The sequence below is a fragment of the Eubalaena glacialis genome, chromosome 13, assembly GCF_028564815.1.
Source record: "Eubalaena glacialis isolate mEubGla1 chromosome 13, mEubGla1.1.hap2.+ XY, whole genome shotgun sequence".
Lineage (NCBI taxonomy): Eukaryota > Metazoa > Chordata > Mammalia > Artiodactyla > Balaenidae > Eubalaena > Eubalaena glacialis.
The window spans coordinates 43,944,517-43,967,628 of NC_083728.1; the positions used below are offsets into that span (position 1 = coordinate 43,944,517).

Sequence of the window (23,112 nt, forward strand, 5' to 3'; positions counted from 1 at the left end):
AGAAGTCACTCAAAGACCAGAAAGACTGTGTTCCTAGACCCATTCCTCTTAAAAAACTAAAACCGAGGGAAACAGACCCAGATTCACAGGGTTAAAGGCAAATTCAAACAGATTTAGAATAAAAGCCCCTGCAAATAAAAATAAATGAAAGTACAAACCAAATCACCGACACCCCACCCACGACCTCCAGCTCCGCCCAGGCCCTCCCCAGACATACCTTTGTCGCAGAGCTGACCACCCCAGTTGGTCTCACAGAGGCACTGCCAGGGCTCGTTACAGGTGCCGTGGACGCATCCTGGGTGTGGGATGCACTTGTCACAGTACAGGCCCTGCCAGCCATACTGGCACCTGGGGACACACAGCAAACCCTGCTTTACTCTTTAGAACTTGCAGGAGATCGGAGCCAGAAAAACACAAGGATGCAAAGCCCAGGCTTGCTGTTTCTGGCGACAGGATGGTAGACTGTCAAGGTCTGTCCAGGGGTTCCCTCTAAGCAAACATTTTCCCAGTTGGACTGAGGTCCCCTCCCAGGCGACTCCCAACAAAAGGAGGGCTGTTTGGGGAGAGGCCAGCGTGGGGCTGCCCTCCACAAAGCCCTTCTCTCTTCTCAGGCTCCCCCATGAGCCCAGGGCGGAGGCTTGGAATAAATCAACCCCTGGGGGGAAGGAAAGGGCTCTCCCTGCAGTGACAACAATAGCCATGCGAAAGCCTCTGCAGACGCAGCCCTTTGGGCAAGTTTTACACAGCAGCTTGGCTGGGCTGTGTCTCAGCAGCAAGTCACGACCCCAGCACACAAAAATGCACCAAGACACCAAGTGCGGCAGGAAACTGCCTCCCAAGGAGGCTCCCTGAAATCAAACAAGGAGGGAGAGGGGCACCCTTCCTTGGAGAGATGGGGTAGGATCTCTGGACCCATTTCTGCAGGGAGGACGAGGAAAGCAACAGCACTTGGAACCATTTCCGTACATGATTTATGACCCCCCCCCCCGCTCGTGGCTACTTAGGCTAATTTATTTTATAGTTATTTCTCACTTTGCACACACACACACAAAGTCAACTTGGTTTATCTCGTATTGGGGAAGGGAGTCGAGTTTCCTTTATAAGCGCCTCATTAATCGGACTCTTTGGAGGCCAAATGGTGCCTTTGATCCCCAAACAAAAACACAAACATACACCTTCACCTGGGGCAGGGGCTCAGCTACTCTCCCCTCAAGTTTCAAGCCTTCTGAAACTCTAACTGCCTTCTCAGAAATCAAGCTCTAGCAAACAGGAGCTGGTCTCAGGGCGGGGGGTGGGGGGGGCAGCCCGCAGTGGAGTGAAGGTGGGGTGAGCCAGAAACAGCGACCAGCAAATATTTCCATGACGGGGACCCGGGAAAGCCATGGTCAGAATCGCCTCCCCCGCAAAGAAGGAAAGGCTTTCTGCGTCCAGAGAGCTGGAGGTGGGCTAAAAATCCTTGTCATGGGAAAATTACAGGGATCCAGCTAATCGCTAATCATCCACGGCCGAGAGTCAACTCAGCCCCTGAGAATTCTGACTCACCACTTCCTAACTTCTAAAAGCAAGCCATCCATGCCCCAATACAAAGAGCCACCAGGCTGTGTGGTTTAAAAATCAGACAGGATTCTGGTTTATCTGAAACGAAACTCTGGTCTAAATGACAAGGGACTATTAAAGGAGTAAAATAAGAACAAAGTAAATCCTCTGATAGAAATTTTTTAAAAAGTGGACACTCAAAAGTTAGTGGGAGGTCACGGGGATGCCTTTGGTAAAAGACTGATATTCTTAGTTTGAAAGGTAGATATTAAGAAGGAACTGATTGGGAAATAGCATTATTCTTACTGTCTTTCCCTCATTCCCTTCCAGATGAAGGATCACTACACCTCTTCAATTTGCTTAATAAAAGGAATAAGAGACAGCTGAGGACCTGCCTCAGCTCTTAATTAGTGAGAGCTGGATACCCAAGCACAAGAAAGGAACCACAAGAGGCCCTGGATGACTTCAAAAGAAAACAAATAAAAATACTGACCCTAAAAGAGGCAGCCACAAGGTTATCCCAGTTTAATAATACATGATTAAGGTTCTCATGAGAAATTGAAGTGACTTTCCTCATAGGATGATTCATAATTGAGTCTGATATTATTGGCAGGCTCGCAATAAAGCAAGACTGTGCACCCAGAAAAAGGGATTCAGGTCGACCGGGGAGCAAGAGAAGCAGTAAAGCTTTCTCATGTGGGGGAAAAAACGAGACAAAACACACCTCTGTAATACATGATCCAAAGGACAACTGACAGGTAACTTGCCGTCAGCTATTTCTGGAGCAGGACGCAACGAGAACTTCCTTGGCGAGAAGGTTCTGTTTTGATTTTTCTTTCAAGGGAAGGAGAAGGAGATGGCCTGGGAGACCATGCAAATGATGTGTGGGAAAGTCACACCTTAAGTAAATAAGGGCCTGCGAGTCCAGGCAGGGAGTGGGAGGGAGACTTCGAAAGAGAAAGGCCTAAATTCTGGAAACAAAGCCTGCTGTTCTGGCTGGGAGGGCCTTTATTCTGATGACAGGAGCAGAAATCGAGGTCGCCCTCGGCTGATATTCATCTGAGCTGAGCACGAAGCGGGCGCAAGCAGAGTCCCTGAGAGCACGGCTGATCTGACTCTCCGGAACAACCTTCACAAAGAAGAGCCTGCCCCCAAGCTCGACAGTAACGCTGTTAAACACCACAGTCGGCTGCCACCAGTGATGGGGGTTCGCAGGCGAAGCCCTTCAGTCTTCCAGAAAGTAAACTTATCTTTCTGAAGTGCAGGAAGAGACAATTTCAAGCCAGCCTGGTTTTGTTTTACTTCCAGCTGCCCTGATTCCCACTTCAGCTTCAAGCCCCAGAGCTCAGAGCTCCCCGCTGCATGGGAGGGGAGCTGCGGCGGCGGGTGCACAAAGGTACAGAGGACCACGGCAGTCTTCAGGATTTTCGGAGCGGCAAAATCCTGTGGCTGTGCTCAGCCTGTCGAAATGCAGATTTCTGGGCCCAGCCTAGGGACTGGGGTTCCGTGGGTGTGGGGTGGCACCCAGCAACCTGCATTTCCACACGTCCCTGGTTAACTCGGGGAATGACACTCTGAGTACTGAGGTTTGGGGGCAGTGAATCCCAAAGTACGGTCCCCCCAGCAACAGCAGCACCGCTGGGGGCCTGTTAGAAATGCAGAAACTTGAGTCCACCCCAAGCTATGGAATCAGGATCTGTGTCATCACAAGAGCCCCAGGTAACGTCAGTTTGAGATGCACTGGTTTAGACTAAGGATTCGTAAGCTTCCCTGGGCTCAAACTGGGGTAGCTTTGGGGGAAAACATGACAGGCCCAAAGGAACCACTGAGTGTCACATTAAATCTGCTAATCCTTCAGATTTGGGAGGAGAGTAAAGTGGGCGATCATGTCAAAATGCCACAGACACCAACAGTATTTCCTGAAACAAGCCTTTCCCAGATTGGCATGATGTACATTTCAAGAAGTTCCAAAAACTGTAATCGGGAACCGTGGGGGAGGTCTCCATTTGGCTTCTTGCATTGTCCGGGACCATAAAAGAACAGACTTCAAAGGCCAGCAGCAAAAGTCTACATTCATCAGGCTCAACTGACAAGATTCCAGCGCAGCCATTAACCTCTCAGCACCGACCAGGCTCCCGCCTGCAAAGGGGCCAGGAGATTGTCCTAATCCCATTCTAAAGAATGCTCCACTTTCCCCTATTGATGGGAAAAGTGGGGGAGGGCTGGGAGACAGAAAACCAGGCGGGGGCTGGGGGGTGGAGGAGGAGAGAGACCGCCGCAAAAACCAAACCCACAGCCCTCCATCTAGTCCATTAGCACTTTAAGGGGAAGATTATAAAAACGAGTTATCAATTTACAGAACCGTTAATACATGAAGTCACTGACTGTGCCCAGAAGAGTTTTTTTTTTTTTTTTTTTTTTTTCCTCTCAAGAGAGAAGCGTGTGCATTTCACCGGACAGCTGGTATAATTTAATAAGCTTCGGATGTGCCTACTTGAAAAAAAACTTTTTTTTTTTGGTAACGCTTTCTTGTCCTCCAAAGAAAAAGAGGCGTATTCACAATAAAGTCAGTCCTCCTCTTGTATTAAAGAGATCATTATTAGTAGGAAAAAAAAGAGTTTAGTTGTTTACCTGCAGTCACCTGGGAGTTTGCAAGACCCATGCTTGGGGCTGCAGCCCTGCCGGCAAATAGCTGTAAAAAAAACAAAAAACAAAAAACACAGAAGGATGCGTCAGCACACTGCCAGTTTCTTGCACTGCCACCATCATGAGAATGGCCTCGTCCATTAAGCCGACAAAATCCACTATTTTAAGAGATCTCATATCAAGCCCACTGAGGTGCCCCAAGAACAAACCCAGCTTTAAACTTCAAGGCCATGCTAGCAGATCCTCAAACATGATAGCATGTGGGGACAAAATGCAGGCAAGCAGGTGGGGGAAGGGGAGCTTTACGGAGTCTCTGAACAATAGCTACGCTGCTCCCGGTCAATTCCCACCCTCGCCAAAAGCAAAAAGGAGGTCTAATCCTTCCTCAACTCTGTCATCTTCCCCACTCGGTACCCCAGCCTCCTCAGAACCCTCTAACCAAATGCCTGGTGTCTCAAAAATCCCACGGGACTCACAAAGCCAACCAGGCCGGCTTCACTTGGCAGGCTAATCCAGGGGCCAGATCTGGTGGTACTTTTTTTTTTTTTTTTTTTTTGCAAAGTATCCACACAAAACCATTCTGCTTCCTTTATTGAAAAAAGTTTTTGAACAGACATTAAAAAATAGTAGGCAGATACTTTTTAAGTAATTGTTACTGATTTTTAGGACACCAACTATTTAAAATATGTTTTATCAATCCTTTCATTTGGATCCCAGAAAGGCCATCCTTTTCACTCTTGTCTCTAATTATTTAAGAAAGCAATATTGCCCAGGAGACCTGCAAATTCCTCGCTTTGCCCTACCCTTCAGTCACAGTTCAAAAATTCGTTTTTCAACTTGAGTTTATCTTAACGGAATTTACTAAATTATGTGAACTAAGCAGAGTGCGTTAACGTTCGTGAGGGCCTCTTACATGGTTAACTAGAATTATCCACCAATTTGCTATGAATTAGAAGCTTTGTAAAGGTAAAGACCACAGATAATTCTGTGAACATCTGTGAATATGTGATAACTCCCTGTATTCTAATAGACGGGGCTGGGACAGTAGACAGGAGGTCTGGAAGTTTATCCCACTGTGGAGGCGTTCAGTTCACCACTCGCCCCCTCCCCTCAATACCACGGCCCCCAGAGATGGCCAGTGAAAGCTGCCCTAAGGCCACCCTGAGCCCAAGGGCTGTCATTTTTCACAAGCTGTTCAGACATTGGCTGGGCTAACCCAGTCCCACTTGGCATCTGTTTTGCGTCGGATGCCTTAAAAAGCAGAGCCTGAGAAGGGGGTTCGGGTACAGAGAAAGAGGTAGAGGGCAGCAGATGGGCAGGGGAAGAAGCTGAGCAAGAACGTGGTCTCAGCGGGAGCTTGGCCTCAGCCTGATCCCAGGGGAAACTCTGGAGTGTAAACTGTAGCCCAGAGTTAAACACAAAGGGGGCTGTGGCCTTCTTACGCCCATGTCAGCCATTCACAGACTGTGAGCTGGAGGGACGGGGCGTGGAGTGGCACCTGTTTGGCCAAGGACAACGCTCCAGAGAAGGAGATGTTAGCAGCCAATGCTCAGAGCGTCTGGGGGATGGGGTACCAACAGCATCTTTGTGCTTCAGGCCTAGAAAACAGCCCAAATCTCACCATACCCAAGAAAGCCACCTGATGGCAGGGGGGTGAGAACATGACACCCAAAGTGACAGCCATCAGGAGCTGGTTAACCCACCAGGCATGCCCACACACACCTTTGTTACATTCAGGGCCCATCCAGCCTTCCATGCAAGTTTTGTTGCCATTCTGGTCGCAGGCATAGTGGCCAAAGAAGTCGTCTCTGGGTCGGCAGAACTTATTGCAGCCGAAGCCATAGTAATAGTCATCACAGGTCACGCGGATCTGATACTCAAAGTGGGCAACCCCCGTGTTCTGCTTCAGCGTTTGCCACTGCCGGCTGGGGTTGATCATGCCTGAGTGAGAAGCCTTTTCAATAATGCTGTCGGGTTCTAGAGGCAAAAAAAAAAAAGGATTAATCACACCAACATTTACATCAGACATCAGAGCTTTCTCCCCCGACCATTTTGACGACTTTTAATAACAACAAATGCACACGGCACAAATTCAAACAACACAAAAGGGCAAAAAATGAGCCATTCATCTCCCTCCCCATCATACATTTACCCTTTTTACTGGGCAGGTAGTATTTCTTCGTCTGGAAATAAAGTGAAATCATTTACCTAGTTCCCAACATGTGCACTGAGGTTGTTTTGGCCTTTGGCTATTAAGCAAAGCCACAGGGAACATCCTTGAATATATTTGCCTGTATGTGGTTCTAGAAGAAAGAAATATCCCAGAAATGGAAGTGCTGGATCGAAGAAGACACACACGACCAACACGCTTCCACACAGAAAACCCAAACCACCAGGAACAGAAGCCCCATCTGTCTGCCCTCCCACCAGCAAAGGAAACTGTTTCCCAACAGCAGTGCCAACACTGCGTTATCAGACTTTCTGATTTAATGGGTATTTAATTAAGTGATAGTGAGGCACCCTTTTGACAAAACCACGTGTATCGGCTCCTGTGAACTTCAATCTGTTTCTCTCCTTTGCCAACTTTTCTATTGCGCTGTTTGGTCATACTGGTTTGCAAAAGCTCTTTACATGTGATAGAAAGTGGCCCCTTATGGAAGGCTATTCTTGAAGAAATTTCGTTATTCCAGGTAAAGGTTAGCAATCTTTCTTTTCTGGTTTTAGAGTTTTGTGTCTTGCTTTTAGAAAGGCTGTGTCTATTTCTAAACTCTTCACTGGAAGCCAGAGAGTAATTTTTTTTTAATTATAAACTTTGCCACCTCTTAAGCTGGCATTTAAATAACAATACCACGAACTTGATGCATTTCACCTTTCACCTTTGCCCAGAAGGCAGATGGGAAAAGCATTCATCCCAGTTTACAGACAGGTAGACTGAGGGTTTTTTGGAGCCAAGTCAGGCTCCTTAAAGAGTGCCTACTGAGGAAAAGAGACACGCCTGGGGCCCAAACAGCTCCAGGAGGAAGAAGTGGTCCCTGCCCTGGGGTCACCTATCACTTAGTATGAGAAGAGACAGGTACAAAAATAGCTCCAAACTCCAGGTGCCAGGAGTTCAGGGGAGGGGCATGAAAAGGAAACGAGGCCCCGAGTCAGCACCCACCCTGGTCCTGTGTTTGTTTTCTTAAACCTGCCAGCACCAACTCTTGACGCCTTGTCAAATTCAAGGCCACCTTGGAGAGACCATTAGGACCTGCTTGCAGTGTCTTTGTGATTCTTATCCACCCACACCCCTGTTTTTCTAGGCCTAGGGCCTGTGCTCATCTGCAAGGCTAGGCAAACCCCACAGGTGACCAGAAGACGGGCACTCCTGGGCAGCTTCAGCCACACTCCACTTCCAACAGCGCCCCAGCCCTCACCCTCTGGGCTCTTTACCTGTGGGCAAGACGGGCCTTGAACAAGCCCGCATACCTGCAGACCTACACTCCGGCACGCAGGAAGCACTTGGCAGAGGACGCTTTCCTAACCTGAGTTTTGCAAATAAACACAGGCCAAAGAATGACAAAAATGTCCCTGCATTAACTGTGTGCTGGCTCTGCTGGTTCAATGAAAAAGTGTAGTGAGCTATTACCATGTGATGATGAGATCTTAATAAAGGGATTACTTAAACACACTAGCCATGGCTCCTTCTCAGGCAGGCTGCAACAACAAACAATTCAGACAAGAGTCCGGGGTAATCCTAAAGGCACAGGCTGACATGTCAGTCAGTAGTTTGGTATGCTTTCTATTTCCGGGAAATGTTGTGAAGACATCATTTCAGAATCCTCAATGGGGCTAACAGGTCTGTATAACTAACTTCACACCTGCGTGACAGATTTTTCCTAAGGGCCCAGAGGGAGTTGAGCGTGTCTGTGACACGCTTTCTGGCATCTGGGTTACAGAGATGCTTCTTCTAAGCTGCTGTCGCCTGAATCACACTTCCTATCAGCTCAGGGCATTACCAGTGTTTCTGGGGTAGTTCAGTTGATAGCCCAGCTTTAAGATTGGAAGGGGATATTACCAGGCCTTCCTACAACCTCGAACTGCATGAAGATGGAGCATGAAGAACCCACAACAGCCTTGCAGGCCAAGGAGGAGGGGATGAGAGGCGAGTCTGAGCAGAATCCTGGAACCACGCCAACCACAAACCTTAACCAAGAAGGCTTAACCAAGAAGGCTACAGTATAAGGAAAACCTGGTCCTAAGTATGCCAACCTGTGTTTACATATCTATTGATCAGAACGAGAAACTGAAATCATTTGCTCTGGGGAAGAGAGTAAAATCTGCACCCTTATATAGTGCAGTCCTGAAATGCAATAGCAATGACCTTGGAGGGCTGGCCTCAGAAAATACTTTCTAACACATGTACATCACCTGGGTTTCACTTGGGCCAGGCTCTGCTCCTGAGGGTTCATTGCAGAGCTGACGTGAGAAGGAATTCTCCGTTCCCAAGCTCAGGGCTCTGCCTCTAATCTGAAGCCTTGTTTGGTCCCCAAAGAGCAGCCAACCCCAGTTGGGTTGCTACATATCCTCAGCGTCTGCCCTCATGGAGGACAGTGCCTTGGGAGGGACAGAGGGTGAAGGGAGTAAAAGCAAAACATTCCAGGCAGCGCGAACAGCACGTGCAAAGGCCCTGAGGCAGGAGAGAATGTGATGCATTTGAGGACATAAAGTTGACTGGTGGGGTTTGAGAGAATATAGATATGACAGATGACAATGTGGCATGTGAGATGGAGCTGGCAGACAGGGAGACAAGACTGGGCCATGCAAGGGGCTTTGGGGCCACACAAAGATCTGTCCCAAGGGTAACAGGAAGTTACCAAGTGGCTCTCAGTAAAGGTGACACTCAAACTTTATGCTCCGAAAAGATCAAGATGGCAGGAGAATGGAGAAAGCGCTGGAGGTGGACCAGAGTAGATAGGGGTGCATTAATTCAGCCTCTACTGTAAGAATTCAGGCGTAAGCAGATGGTGACATGGACCAGGGTAACAGCAGGGGAGGTGGAAGGAGGCATCAGGATTGGGCGTGGAGCACTGGACATAAGATTTTCAGAACTTGGAGGTGGATTAGATATGGATGCTAAGAAAGGGTGGTACACAGGGGGTGCTGTCCAGATTTCTGGCTTATGGTACTGGGTGTTCAAATGCTGGTGCCAGTCATCCATAAAGGGCCCTAGGCAGGCTCTGCTTTTGGGGAGGGAAGATGACACATTTGGTTCTGAATACGCTGGAATCCAAGATACCTTGGAAGCATCGCAAAAGGGAGGCTGGACAAGCACGTGGATAAGCCACTCCCAGCAAACCCCCATTCCTCCTCACCAGGGTCACAGAAGTGAGGCTCAGTGCCCTGCAGTGGGCATTCCGTGACTTTGAGGCAACCCCTCTCTTCAAGAGTAGAGGTCTGAAAGCCCTTTATTATCTCTACCCCAAGTCTTCCTGTGTCCTTCCAGTGATTTTACCTCCCAGGAAGAGAGGAGAGGCTCCAGAACCCCAAAATGGGGCAGACAACCGTGGGCAGCTCTGGAGGGGCACCAGCTTCTGGAGGAACAGCTACCTGACCCGTGGGCTAGTGGAAGGCCCTGGAAGGGCCCTGCAAACACTAGGGACCCCTTGCACACCCTGACAGGTGTCCTAACCCAGCTCTTACCAGGAGCCAGGGTCAACCTCAAGGATGCTCACGCCATCAGCCAGACTGTGTTAACATCTGCACCAGGACATCTGAAGAGCCTGTCTCCCCCTCCCCATCCCCCATCTTCCCAATGTACAGTTACCATTGTAAGCAGGTCAGTGACATAACGCTCACCCAGCCCCCAACGCGTGTGGCAGGGGAGGGAACAGAGAACAAACAGGTGCCCATGACCCTGACTGGCATCAGCCACAGCCCAGGCAGGTCACTGCCTCCCCTCCCTCCACCAACAGCAGGACGGGGGTATCACTCGGTGAGAAAGGCCCACGGATCTGGACTTCAGATGCCAAAGCACAAGGAGTGACCCAAACGGCCTGGAGCTTCTGGCAACAGGGGCTCAGCAGTGATCGTGTGGCTCAAGGTGGGCCAGCGAGACAGTTGGGCAGCTGCTGCCTCTTGGATTCCAGGCCCTCACTGTGCCCTCTCTGGTTATTCACCAGTCCCAGAGTCAGGAAGAAAAAAGCAAGGCGAGAAGAGGGGGAAATGTTCTTAGCAGCAAACACACCAAGGGTCAGAGAGGATGAGACACGCAAAGGGATGGGATCGGGGTGGGGGGGGGGGCGGTGCGCACAGAGACACCAGGCCGGTCAACCCCTCCTCTTACGCAGACTCGGATTTCAGCGTGAATCAAGTTTTCCCATGACAACCACCCAGATCCTGCTGGCAAAAAGGGAACTTGCTGGCAGTCTCAGCGAGGGAGGGGAAACGTATTTTGAAGTTACAATCCAAGAGCAAAGACTCCGTTCTAAGCCAGACAGATGCTGCCGTTTCTACCGGCATCCTCTAGGGCTTCCCCCCGACCCCAGCACCCTCCCACCCCCAGCGGCCCTGAAAAGCAGCCTGCGCTGAGAACAGAGCCACCTTTCAGAAGGGGACAAGGCCAGTGTGATGGCCGTGAGGCACTGGAACGCCAGTCACGCACAGTGTGGGAAACCCTGACCGGCTGGGGGCTCACCTGCCCAACGAGTGAAATTCAAGGTCGGTCTTTAGAGCCCAAAGCCACCTCTGCGGGCTTTATCTTTCCGATGAGAGATTAAATGCTCACTTAAAGTTTAAATGGACTTTTAAAAAGTCACTACTTTGATCCTTTCGTGAGTCTACAAGGTTTTAGAGTTGTAAAACCATTAAGATCTCTATCCCAAAGATAATCTAGGGGCCGTATTCAGGGACTGAGTTAACTGGTGATCTGTCCTGGCCACTTAATATTCCAAGCGAAAATTCTAGGGGAAGTGATGGAAAAAGACTCCACGTTGAGGTGGGGGGGGGGGGGCGGGGGCAGTGGCAGAAGAGCTCTGAAGCAGCCTGGGGACAGCTCTATCCAGCTCTGACAAGCACCGGGTGCCAAGCTCTGTGCTTCCAGACTCACGCACTCAGCCCATGGCTGTGATACTTACGGACAGTGTCATTGCTGGAATCCCACGCCTCCACAAGCAAAGTGTAGGACCTCTGTAACACAGATAAACAACAGCTCAGTATTCAGAAACGGGGGTCAGCTCGCAAAGGTCAGGCCTTCTCGGCCTCCCTGCACGCCCTGCCAAACTAAACCATGCGGCCAAAATGGAAACTGTATTTGCTGTCGAACTGAGGTCTTGGGCGTTTAGGTCCAGACCGACTCCCCACCCCTCCCCCTAGCACCCACCCCGGGTGGCAAAAGACGCCGGACCCACCGTGGTCCTCATGCAGGCAGCCTGAAGTCCCGACCAAGAAATGCCACCTCTCTGTACTTGTGCACACTTTGCGTATGCTTTTCCCAAACTTTCCAGACTCTAACCCTGGTGCTTGAGAAAACCACACAAAGAATTGATGCTAAGCTAACCTAACCAGGTGTTTGTACCTGGGAGTGGAGGCGCTCACCCAGTGAAGAGGGCTGGGGATTGCTGTTACACTCTGGGCCCTGGTGGGGAGGTCCCCAGGGAGGCCCCTTTTCCTTTGCAGAACCCCTTTGAAAGCCCTGTCTGTGTGAGACCATCTCGGCTCCCACAAGTATCAGGTGACTCTAGGAAGCAGGAGGGGTGGGTAGGTGCAAATAGACTCTGAAGACAAAGGCGGTAACCTAACTTGGGGGTGCAGGGGGGGCAGACTCTAGGGACCACAGTATAAAAGGAAGAAAGAGCTGCACCCCATGGGTTGTATTTATTGATAAACTTATCTGTCAATAAGATCTAACATTCCAGGAATAATCGGAGTCCACTAACTAAACAAATTCCCTGGACACTGGCGGGATGCCAGCCATTCTACTGAAGGTACCTTTTATCTTCCAGGCTTATCTCAGAATTCCACCTCCTCCCCGCCCCCCCCAAATCCAAGCCATTAGCAAATTCCCACTTTTACTCAAGTCTTCATTTGTAATTTAGAATGAGGTCAGTCTCACAAAACACCAGGGTTTCAAGAAAACTTCTGCTATCTTGGTGCTGGGGAAATGTATCCCGAAGGGGTGGAGGGTAGGGAGGAAAGGCACATGAACCCTTTTATGTATCCCCGCCTTGTCAATGGCAGGTACCAGTACGTCGGAAATAGTAGCGTATATTGATCAAATAATACCGTGCCACCTACAAGGTGAAGGCAAAAACGGGGGGGGGGGGGGAAAAGGAACTTCATTCATAACTCAAAGCAAGCTTACTGCTCACACAGCGACCCAGCAGGTCTCTGAACATAAAAATATCTTGTGATAGACCCCGCCTTGGAATTCAGCCGAAATATGTTTCATACTCAAAGCAGAGTAGGATTCCATTTCGCTCACTGATAACTGTGGGAAAATGCTCAGAAAAGCAAGCAAAACCGGGCAAGCCGGGGCACATACCCAGCCCTCTCCTGCAAGTGGCCAGAGGTCCAAATTCATTGCTGTCGTCACTGGTGTTTTTATTAGTGAAAGTTACACCTTATTTACTGTCTCTGTGTTTCTTAGGACTTCCTACAAATTACCGGACTCTTCCCTGAGAGCACCAAGAAGTTAGGTTTCTCTACTGATTTGACATGAGAGCCAAGTCCAAATGAGGCCAGATGTGGGGCTGATTCTGGATAATGAAGCCCTTCATTTGCTGGTCACGTCAAGACCCACGTTCTCCACTTCCACATATTGTTGTAATTAATCCTCTGATTAAATGCACTGGTACCCGGGAGTTTGTTCAGACTTGTACAAGCACTAAACACATAATGCCCACAACCCCATGGAAAGGGAAGGCATCCTGGGACTGAGCTGGCGTGACAGTAGTAACTCTGCTTAAAGCTCAAGGGAGAGGGCATCCTTGGTTCTTGCACAAGATCCTAGAAGGCCATGTTCTCTCCCGGACTCATCCTCCCAGAACTGGGAGATCTCAGAGGTCACTGACCAACATGCCCCACCTTGAGGGGAAAGAGGAGTACAGAGCCCTTGACACCAGCTGGCATCATGATTTTCCCATGAACGGCCTTCTAGGAGGCGAAGGTGGGTCAGGGGCTGGGGGCTGCAGCACTGGCAACGAGGCGTTGGTAGAAAATTCAAGCAGCAGCCCTGGACCATCTCTCTCCCTTGTTTCAGAGAAGGGACTGTGGTTCTAGGACTCGCCTCCTGGGGCAGGAGGATTCCTCCCACCCAGCCTTCAGAGAAAAGGATTCTCTCCAAGGCTCCTATTAGGAGGCACTCTTAAGCTCCCACTCCATCCCCACACTATAGATCAACAATCGAGATAATTTGGCAATGATTATTAGTTGCTAGGGAACTTTAATTTTTCCCAGGCCCACGCTTGACCTCTGTACATCCCAGAATGTACATCCAGACTCCGGGATCCAGACCATGCGCACCTTATGCCATCAAGGCCGGCTACCAGGCCCCAAACTGGCATTCCGCTACAATCACATCACACCCAAGTGGCCATGCAAACCTAACCCCAGAGAGGCCAAGTCCCAGGGCCCTTCTCACAGCTTGGGAAGGGGTGCAGGCGAGATGAAGGGCAGGTGTTTCAACTTATTAACAAGTTCATACAAAAAAAAAAAACCAACCCGCAAAAAACATAAAAGACAGCAAACACCTGGATTTTTCTTGGTTTCAAACTATGAGAACAGGATTCTTATAAAAAGCTACCTGGCATTCATCTATTTTTCCTTAAATTTTTCCAGAAAAATGGCCTGGGGGTAAAGCAGGAGGGATGGGCGGCCAGCAGATCTTCAGTCTGGGTTCACAGTGTGAATCACTTCTGTCCTTCCCAGCTCCAGGGAAACCTGGCAACACGGCAGCTGGTTCTCACTCTCGTGCAGCAGGAAGGAGCAATGGTCAGCTTTCAGGAGGACCTCTGGGGAGGACACCCATGGAATTCTACCTCGAGGAGGGTCCTGGCATCGAAGGGCCCCCGGCGCCTCCTCCCGCCCTTGGCACTGGGGCTGCGGGAGGCCTGTTTTCCGCGCCCATCCAGCCCCATGGTGGTTACCTTGGCACCAGGCGGAGTGGTAAGCACTTAATTGCCATATTAAGAAGGGGGGATGTGAGAAACAAAGGTAATTGTGCTGGCAGCTGAGCGCTTCCTCTTCCTGGCAACAGTGGCAGCCAAACCAAGCCCTGAGAAGCTGCTGCTTCCCCTCCTGCCAAACAGCCCACCATGCAAACGGCACACGTGCGGCATCCAAAAGCCTGGGCTGCAGGGCAGGTGGCAGGGAGCGCGCCCTGGGAGCGCCCACAGGGCCATTGTACAGAGTCATCGGCCCCAGGTCGGTCTGGGGCCCTGTGCTCTGCTGACTCAACTGTCGCTTCCTGCGGCTGGCCCTGTATCTGCATTATTTGTGGAGCGGCTGCATTATTCCCTGTAATCCTCATTTCAGTCAATTCGGCCACACTATTGTCCTGCCTGCGTCTGGGTGGCCGGAGTATAAAACATTCCAAGCACAAACATATTCAATAAAGGCTCCAGAGATGTCATGAGTGGGTACATGCACGCTCACCCCGACGATTCAAGTGTGGCAGGGTTTGGGCAAGGTGAGGCACGGAGGGAGGACAATCACCCCATGGCATCCCGGCTGAGACCTCAGTCACAGAAAGCAATTTAGTCTGCAGGGCTTGACATTTCAATAGAGTCTGATCTGGTTACAAAGGGTGATTTTCTCATGAAAGCCCACCTCAAAGACTCACCAAGCGGGGCCCCGAAGCTCATATCCAGATTTGAGACTCTCAATGAGAGGCCCCCCACCCCCTTTCCCATCATTACCCCTACCTGTTTGAAAAGCATCCCACTGATAATTAAATGCACCAGTTACAAAAGGGTGGCGAGGTTAATAGATAGAATACCGAGAAACCAGCCAAGCACAACCGTCCGGTTCACACAGAGCAAGCCTGAACAAGATGCCTTTCTACTCGTTTACCAGAAGCGCATAAAGACTGGGCTGAGCTGGTAGAGGGCCTTGAATGTTTGACTATTTATGTGCCACTTTTAACCACCGCGAGCCACGCTGTTGTGTCCTCCCAGCACATGCAATGCACCAGAGACAAATGTCACTGGTGCCATAGAAACAAGGGCCACAGGGCAGGGTAGTGCACGCGGTGATCAGAAACCAGCAAGAAGTCACAACACAGCCCCTCACCCCCGCCCCATGCCAAGCTAGAGGCAGGACATTTCTGAACCCAGAACCCTACCCCTCCGCCTCTACCATTCTAGAAAACACAAGAATCATCACTTCCCATGCATACTAAAACAAGCATCTTCCTAAAGTTGAAAACTAGGTTAAGGTTTGTTTAGGGCTCATTTTTTTTTTTTTTTAATGTATTTAAAAGCTGGAGCAGCTTGGAACCTCACCATGGGGGTTGAAGGGGCAGAGGGAACATGCCTCTGAACATTTACCAAGGGGGAGTTCCCAGGAATATTTGCCTTTATGGATTACCATGCTGATCGTATGCACATCCAGAGATTACGCATTCTTACACTGTAACTAATCTTGAAAGCCTGGCATTGGAACCAGGTTCTGGCCCTCCTACAATGGGCCAGTGGCTGCCATGAATCCGGCCAAGGCCTCTGTTTGCATTCCTGTTTTCAGATCAGGACGTGAAGACTCCCTGTTGCCTTGGCTTCGTTTTTTCATGAATAACATTTTTCCTCTATGCTAAACTTTCCACATACCTTCCATCCAAAAGGTCCCTTACAACTATTTGTTGTAAAGATTTTAGGCAGCATTCAGATTGCTGGCTTTCTGGGAGGCTACATGCTTTGTAAGTGGCTGCTGCCTCTCCTCCTTACCCATCCAACTCCCCCAAAGAGCCTCCATGCCAAAAGCTTCACCATTCTTGAAAAATGTTTGAAGTCCCTGTAGAATTATGGGTGTGGAGCTGGTGGGTTGTAAACTCCTATAAGTACTGGAGGTTTGAATAAGTTGCTAAGAAACAAGACAACAAGGAGGAAGAACACACAGAGGTTACACCTGGAAGAGGAAAGAACTATTAGAAACCAAGTACCTTGAATAGGGATTCCATGTGGGGAGCAGCCATTCTGCAGACACTTAGTACAAAGCAAGTATAGCTCAACTTTCTCTCCAGCCTGGTTTTGCAATGCAGACATATCATTTCATCACTTTAGTTCGAGGTAGGTATCTTAGGGCAAAGGGTGTTTTCCCCATACACAGAAAGTCCCTTGCTCTGAGCACGTACACACGTGTGCTATTTGTATGCACGCATGCTGACCACGTGGGTGGCACATTCTGACTGCAGAAAGGAGCCAGTTCAAATGAGAATCCCATCCCTCCACGTGGCTACCCATCTGCGGAGGCCTAGGGACCCGAAAGCACAGAGGAAGGCATAAAGGCAAGGGCATGTCAGTTATGGTCTGCGACTAACCTTATAGCATCCAATTTACCTAAACCCCTGGCCGTTGGTCATTCAGGCCTCAAGTGTGAACAGGGCCAAAGCTGGCATCCCTCTGGTATGCAAGAATCACACTTCATTGCGTTTTCCTAAAAGATGGAAGTTGATCTCAGCAAGCCTTTTATCAATGTCAATGGCATTTAAATATGAGGCCGAGAGACCAAGTACCTGAACTGCTTCCCCCCCAAATTTCTCCAGATTCACTTCACTCCAGGGCCAGCAAAGCATCAGTACAGCTAACTGGGGTTCTGGAGTTCCTAAAAAGCTTTTGGGGCTGGGTAGTGGTAATTACACTAATGTATTTTTAATTAGCAGGCACTCCTGGGATTTAGTACTAATTTTGGGAAGTGCAACTTAACCATTTCAGTGATTTCTAAATGGTTATTCCCCAATCATTTCCCGTTGAGCCTAATTACCTCCGATAATATATGGTCTTATCACTGGGTCCCCTGATTGGAGGATCATAAATCAGGCTAGTTGCTTCAAGTCAAGCCCCTCCGAGCAGTACCGCTATGCTTATTAGAAGCCACGAAAGAAAACCATCACCAGGCTGCAGCAGTGGACCCCAAGTGGGACACCATCAGATACTGTCTGGAGGGCAGGCCCACAGCACAGAGCGTCTCACAAGGACACTGGCCTGTGGATTACACTTCATATCTGACCAAATCGTTTTCTCCTCTTCCTCTTCAGAACACAAGCAGTTGTTTGATTGGGGTCATAATTCCAGACAAAACACATAATTACACCACCTTCTAAAGTGACCTTCTTTTGTGCACCCTGAACCACCTCTCTGCCACTGTCAGCAAAGTTGGGAGGAACCACGTGGACGCTAATTGTGGCTGCCTAAGGGTTAGAAGCTTAGGGGCCGGGAAGTCCAAGGTGGTTTGATTTTTTTTTTTTTTTTTAAACCCTGTATCCTCCTTGTTCCATCTTGAATTCTATACCAAGTTCAGCTATTACCTATTTAAGACATCAGCTTTAAATACACACTCATTAATATTTAATTGCCAAACTGAATGAAGCTGTGCGATCTACTTCAGTACTAATCCAGCTACCTAAGTGCTTTCACTTCAGTTAACACTCACACTGGAATCATTCCTGAAAGTTACAGACAGTGGTGTTTCTCCAACCGTGCTGGGGAAAATAACACGGCACACCCCACCTCCACTCTCTCTTGGGAAGTCAAGCTTACGCTGCACAGCAGGCCTTTTTGGGGCGGTGGGGTGGGGACTTGTTTATGAGGGACGCAGGCATTTGGCCCAGCTTCAAAAGAACCACTCTCTCAGTGTGAGCTCCAGCCGTCTCCCCCATTCTAGAAAAGCCGAGAGTCTATTTCATGGTTGGTGACCCGTGGGGCCTGAAACCACAGACGAGCACCAGCAAATCAATCGTCTCCCTGCCCTCACACACCACTGCCGCTCTTCCCCATCTCGGGCTCTCTGCCAAGTGTCAAAAGGAGGCAGACACACCTTCTGGGTCACTTTCCCCAGCCAGCTAGGAGAGCAAGGCTCCCTGTGTTCATCCCAGCCGTTTCTCTGACCCTCCTTCTCCAAGATGAACCTCAGCCAGCCCTGCAGCTTTTCCACATCAGTAATAAGATTCCTTTTATGGTCTTGTGAAAAGCGAGGGGCTCCAGACTGATCCTCCAGGCGGGTGGAACCACCTGCAGGCCCCTTCCCCCTACCTCCAAACACTCGGACAAGGGCAAGGGCAGTCAGTCGTCACAGTCAACTTGGGCCCAGCCAGATTAAAAAGTGGCCAACCTCTTTAGCTTAAAGTTCTCCCTAAAGGGGATTAACAAACAAGATAAACACTCTTTGTAAAAAGGAGATCCCACAACAGACTCAGTCCTCCATTCTCAGAGAATTCCACAAACCACAGGTTTTTATAAGCCCCTTTTAATGGCATGTTTCTGATAAATGTCTCATCTCACCCAGGCAGAGGACACTTTATAACGCCAGCCCCAGTCAACGCGGGCCTTGAGAGCCACCCCGAGCTTCTCACACACTCCAAGGCCGACTCTCTCCCCTCCCTTCCCACAGTTGCGATTCCAGCCCTAGCCCGCGATAGGAGGCAGCAGAGTGCGCCCCATCAGAGCACGTGGCGAAGAGTATTCCCCAGGGCACCGACCTCCCCCTCTCACCACCCACCCGCCCAGCACAGGCCGGGCCAAGCCCCAGTCCTGGTACTGAGTCACGCCTCCTGGACGGCAGGAGCGGGGCAGAGGGCACCAACATTCTCCCCTTTCCTCCCCTTCTGCAATCACACTCATCTTCCTTCCACCCATTTCGAGACGTTGCCAGGGCCTCGCTGCAGGGTCTGCCAGCGGGGCCCGGGCCTCGAGCGGCTCCGGAGTCGTGGGTCTGTGCACTTGCACCCGCAGGGGCTGCCTCGCTCGGGCCGCCCCTTCCAGGCCTCGGCACGCCCCCCGACGCTCGCGGGGCCCGCGCGCCCACCGGACGAGGGCGCACCCCCGCCCTTCCCGGGGAAGTTTGCAAACACAGCTGTTCCAGAGCCCGGGAACCGCTGGAAGTGAGGCCACAAGGGCTACGCCGCGCGGGGGCGAGGGCAGGAAGGGGCCGGCAGGGGGCGGGTGGCTCCCGCGCCCACAGCTCTGGGGAAAGCCCGGCCGCCCCCCGGCGGCGGCCGCCCCCGGGCCTTACACTCAGCCCAGAGCGCGTCCCCGCACGCCCCGAAATCTCCCGGGGAGCAGCGGGAAGTGGGCTCCCCACACCCTCCAGGAAGGACACACCCGCCCTCCCGGCTGCTCACGGGAAACGCGAGGGTGCCAATTTGGACGGCGTTCGGAGGCCAGAACTGTGCCGAGCCGCCTTCCCCGGCGCATCAGGTTTAATAGGTTGAGCAAAGATCATCTATAATAACCTCCTAGCTCGGGCGGTTACTCTCGGGCCTTCACGTTGCAAGTTTCAACCGGCCTTCCTAGGAGCCTTGCCCCACCACGCGCTCTGGGGTCCCACTTTCGTGCGCTTAGCAAAAAGCACTGGGGCTGGGGCCTGCCGAGATCTAGCTACAGAGCCTCGGCTCCCTAACCCCGCCACCACAGAGACATCCCGGGTTAGCGCCGAGCTTCCAGCCAAGGCCCTTTAAATCCCTCTCCTCTCGCAAGAGAAAGCAGAGCTCGGCCCACTGGTGCAAACCACAGCCCGGCCGCCCCCCGGCCGTCACTTACCGGCCAGGCAAAACTGAAAGGCAGCACGATGCGGTTGCGTTCGTTGCCGCGACTGGCCTTGAGGTTGAAGGTGTTGCCCCCGATGACAGGCGTGGACCCCGAGCCGAAGCTGCAGGGCCCCCCGGCCGTGACGCGCGACTGGTACTCCTTGAGGCACACTTTGAAGTACGTGTCACACTCGTCGCGGGAGCACTTGCGGTCCCCCGGGTTCCGGGCGCCGCCGCAGCAGTTCCCGTTTTGCAGCTCCCCGTTCACGTTCTGCATGGAAAGGATCTCCAACTCGAACTGGCCGGAGGCCCCGCACACCTGCCGGCGAGAGAGGGAGGGAGGGAGGTCAGCGAAGGGGAAAGTTGTTTTCTTCGAAGGTGGAAGTGGCGACTCCCTCCCCGCCCGCCCCGACGAGCCCTTGGCGCCAAGTGAAAATAATTTTACAAAACTAGGTGCAAGGACTCAACGTGATTCCCGGGCTTGAGAGGCTAGAGTGTGGGAGCAAACCGATACGACTGCCCCCCCGGGAGCAAGAGCGGAGCGAACGCGCGCTCTGCCCAGCCTGGAGGGTACATTTAGGAGCCCGGGGGCTCCCCCAGCCCAGGTGCAGCTTCTCGGGCGCAGGGGCCGGGGAGGGAGCCGGCGCCCCAGGGCTACCGAGCCCGCTCCAGACGCTCAACCGCAGGCGTCCGGGGCGCCGCGAGGGAAAGAAGAGGACGGGTCGGGAGAGTGGCCCGGCGGGCTCTTACCTTGGCTCGCAGGGCGCAGAGCAGGGCGAGCAGGAGGCTCAGGGGGCGCCCGGGCCGGCCGCGCGTCCGTGGGGACCGCATCGCTGCACCGCGCGCCGCGGGCACTCGGGACGCCGCCGCCGCCGCCGCTGCTGCTCGCGCTGGTGCTGCCGCCGGTGCTGCCGTCGCCGCTGCCCCTGCGGCCGCCGCGTCCCGGCTCTAATATACTCCGCCGATTGGAGCATGCACGACTGGAAAACAACACCACTTTTCAAAAGCCCTTTCAAGAGCGGCCCGTTCCAGAAGGCAAAGAGCCCGGCCTCCTTTTATTATTCTGATCGCTTCTTTGAGGCGCTCCCCCTCCTCTTCCACCTCCCGGCTTTCTTTCCTTCTCTCGAGCTCCCCTTCTTTTATTATTATGATTATGCGCAGCCTTTTATTCCCTTTCAGATCAGCTGCTTAGAGAGGAGGGAGGGAGGGGAGGAAAAAAAAAAACAACCCGAACCCAGCTCGCGGGCCAGTCGCAGGTAACACAATGACGCGTGCCCGCCCGGCTCTCGGAGAGGGACTCAGAGAGCCCGTCTGGGAGCCGCGGCCGGGGCTAGCCACCTCTACCCAGCGCGCCTGGCAGGCGCATGCGCGCTTATTAATATTCATGAGGGGCGTGTCCACTCGCGACACGCCCCTTCCCTCCCGTTGGATGGGGTGGGGGAGTACAGGGAGGAACTTGGAAGGGGCAGGGGGCTCAGGGACGCGCAGGGCCGCGTAGACGTCTGGGGGTCCAGCGCAGACCCCCGCCCTCGGGCGCTTTGGGCCAGGCGGGAAGGGGGTAGGGGGTAGGGCGCGGGGAGGAACGGGAGGTCTCCGTTGCTTTGGGACGCGCTAAGCCAGTTAGACGCCCGGGGCCCCCCGCGCGGACCGCCCCCTCGGGCACCTCGGGCCGGGCGCCTCTGGCCGCCCGTCGGGGCCCCAGGTGTAGGCCCCGCGGCGCTGCCTGAGCAGTCGGAGCTGGGCAGCTTCCGCCTTCCGAGCCGCCTGCGTCAGCTGCGGCTTTCGCCCCGGGAGGAGGGCCTGCCCGCCGGGAGCCGGGCCGGCTTCCCGCGAGCGAGCGAGCGAGCGAGAGAGTCGCCCAGAGCGCGCGGCTGGCGGCGGCGGCGAGGCTGGCGCGCTGGCCGCCGTCTGCTCGCCCCGCGGAGGCGACCTGGGCAGGCGCTGCTGGGAACTTTGAAAAACTTTCCCGGAGCCAGGCTGGCCGCAGATTCGAGGGGAAGCCTCGGCCGCGCCCTACCCTCTCCCAAACCCGAGTCTGCGGAGCCTCGGAGGGCTCCCAGCTTCCTTTCCAAACCGCGCCGGGGCAGAGGAGGGGAAGCCGGGGGCAGAGGGCGGCTGGCACGAGGGGCGGGGGGGGAGGGTCCTGCGCAGGCTTTGCGAGAGGCAGGCAGAGATGCAGATGGGCTGGGGCTCGCACCCTCCCCGTCCCGCTGCCCAGGCCGCAGTGCCGGGATTGCACCTGTAGGCGGCCTCCGAGCAGCTCTGGGTGGCCGGAGACTAGCCTGAAGACTGTCTCACCGCCGTCGCCCGGCAGCAGAACTTGGCTTCTCTGGGGTGGCAGTGGAAACCGATGCTATTTTCTACCTTGAGGCGAGCCTCGCAATTAACAGCGACACTCTAGGTCACAACCAAGGTCGAAGGAAACCTGCGGGCTGGCAGACGCCTCTGCCAACCCCTCTGCGGGAGGACCTGCTGCTGTGTTGGAGAAGATCTCTTTAGGGAAAAGGCTGATTTCCCCTGAAAGGTGGACAAAGTTTTGACCCCTATATTGGGTACGTCCTGAGGAAAAGGGGCCGGATCGTGGCTCAAACCCTCCGAAACTGGGGGGCATGATGGGCTGCAAGGGCGAAAGGAAAATAGTTTCCAACATGCTGAGTTATGAGAAAATAAAACTGGCTAATTTGTGGTTATTTATTCACTGCGTTTAATGGGTGGATCAACATGGACAATATTTTCAGTACTAGATCTCATCACGCTAGGGAATAAAAGAAAGCAGCTAACTGACCTCTTGACATTGGTTCAAAGTCACCAAGGATGGTTTGGGAATTCTGGCATTTTAACAGCCTAAGAAAGGCACCTTCTCTCTTTGTTGTTATTTATTTATTTATTGACCTTTCCACGTGGCTTGCAGGATCTTAGTTCCCCGACCAGGGATTGAACCCCGGCGACCGCAGTGAAAGCACCGAGGCCTAACCGCTGGGCTGCCAGGGAATTCCCAGAAAGGCACCTTCTTAATGGTGATGTGTCCCATCCTGATGATCATTGATGAGAGAATTAGTCCGTATTTTGGAAAGGACGTATCCAAGAGCAGAGCCATAAGCAGTAGCAACCTGGGTGTTTTGTCTTAATGTACCGCAGTCCCCACTCTTCCCAATTATACTAAATGCAAGACATCCAGTTGTCATATGTAATCCCATCTAGACTTTTCTCACCAACGT

At 52.3% G+C, this 23,112-nt stretch overlaps 1 protein-coding gene across 3 annotated transcripts in view; it reads right to left on the reverse strand.

Moving 5' to 3' along the window:
- Positions 1-21,218, reverse strand: part of JAG1 (jagged canonical Notch ligand 1) — a 33,623-nt gene extending 12,405 nt beyond the window's left edge. For all 3 annotated transcript variants that reach the window (XM_061210020.1, XM_061210019.1, XM_061210018.1), the window contains exons 1-6: positions 20,645-21,218; positions 19,908-20,213; positions 11,295-11,346; positions 5,905-6,159; positions 4,168-4,228; positions 218-348 (exon numbers count right to left, since the gene is read on the reverse strand). In XM_061210020.1, the coding sequence (XP_061066003.1) occupies positions 218-348; positions 4,168-4,228; positions 5,905-6,159; positions 11,295-11,346; positions 19,908-20,213; positions 20,645-20,725 (886 nt within the window). In that variant the 5' untranslated portion in view covers positions 20,726-21,218. The remainder of the gene's footprint in view (positions 1-217; positions 349-4,167; positions 4,229-5,904; positions 6,160-11,294; positions 11,347-19,907; positions 20,214-20,644) is intronic.
- Between the last annotated feature and the right edge of the window lie 1,894 nt (positions 21,219-23,112).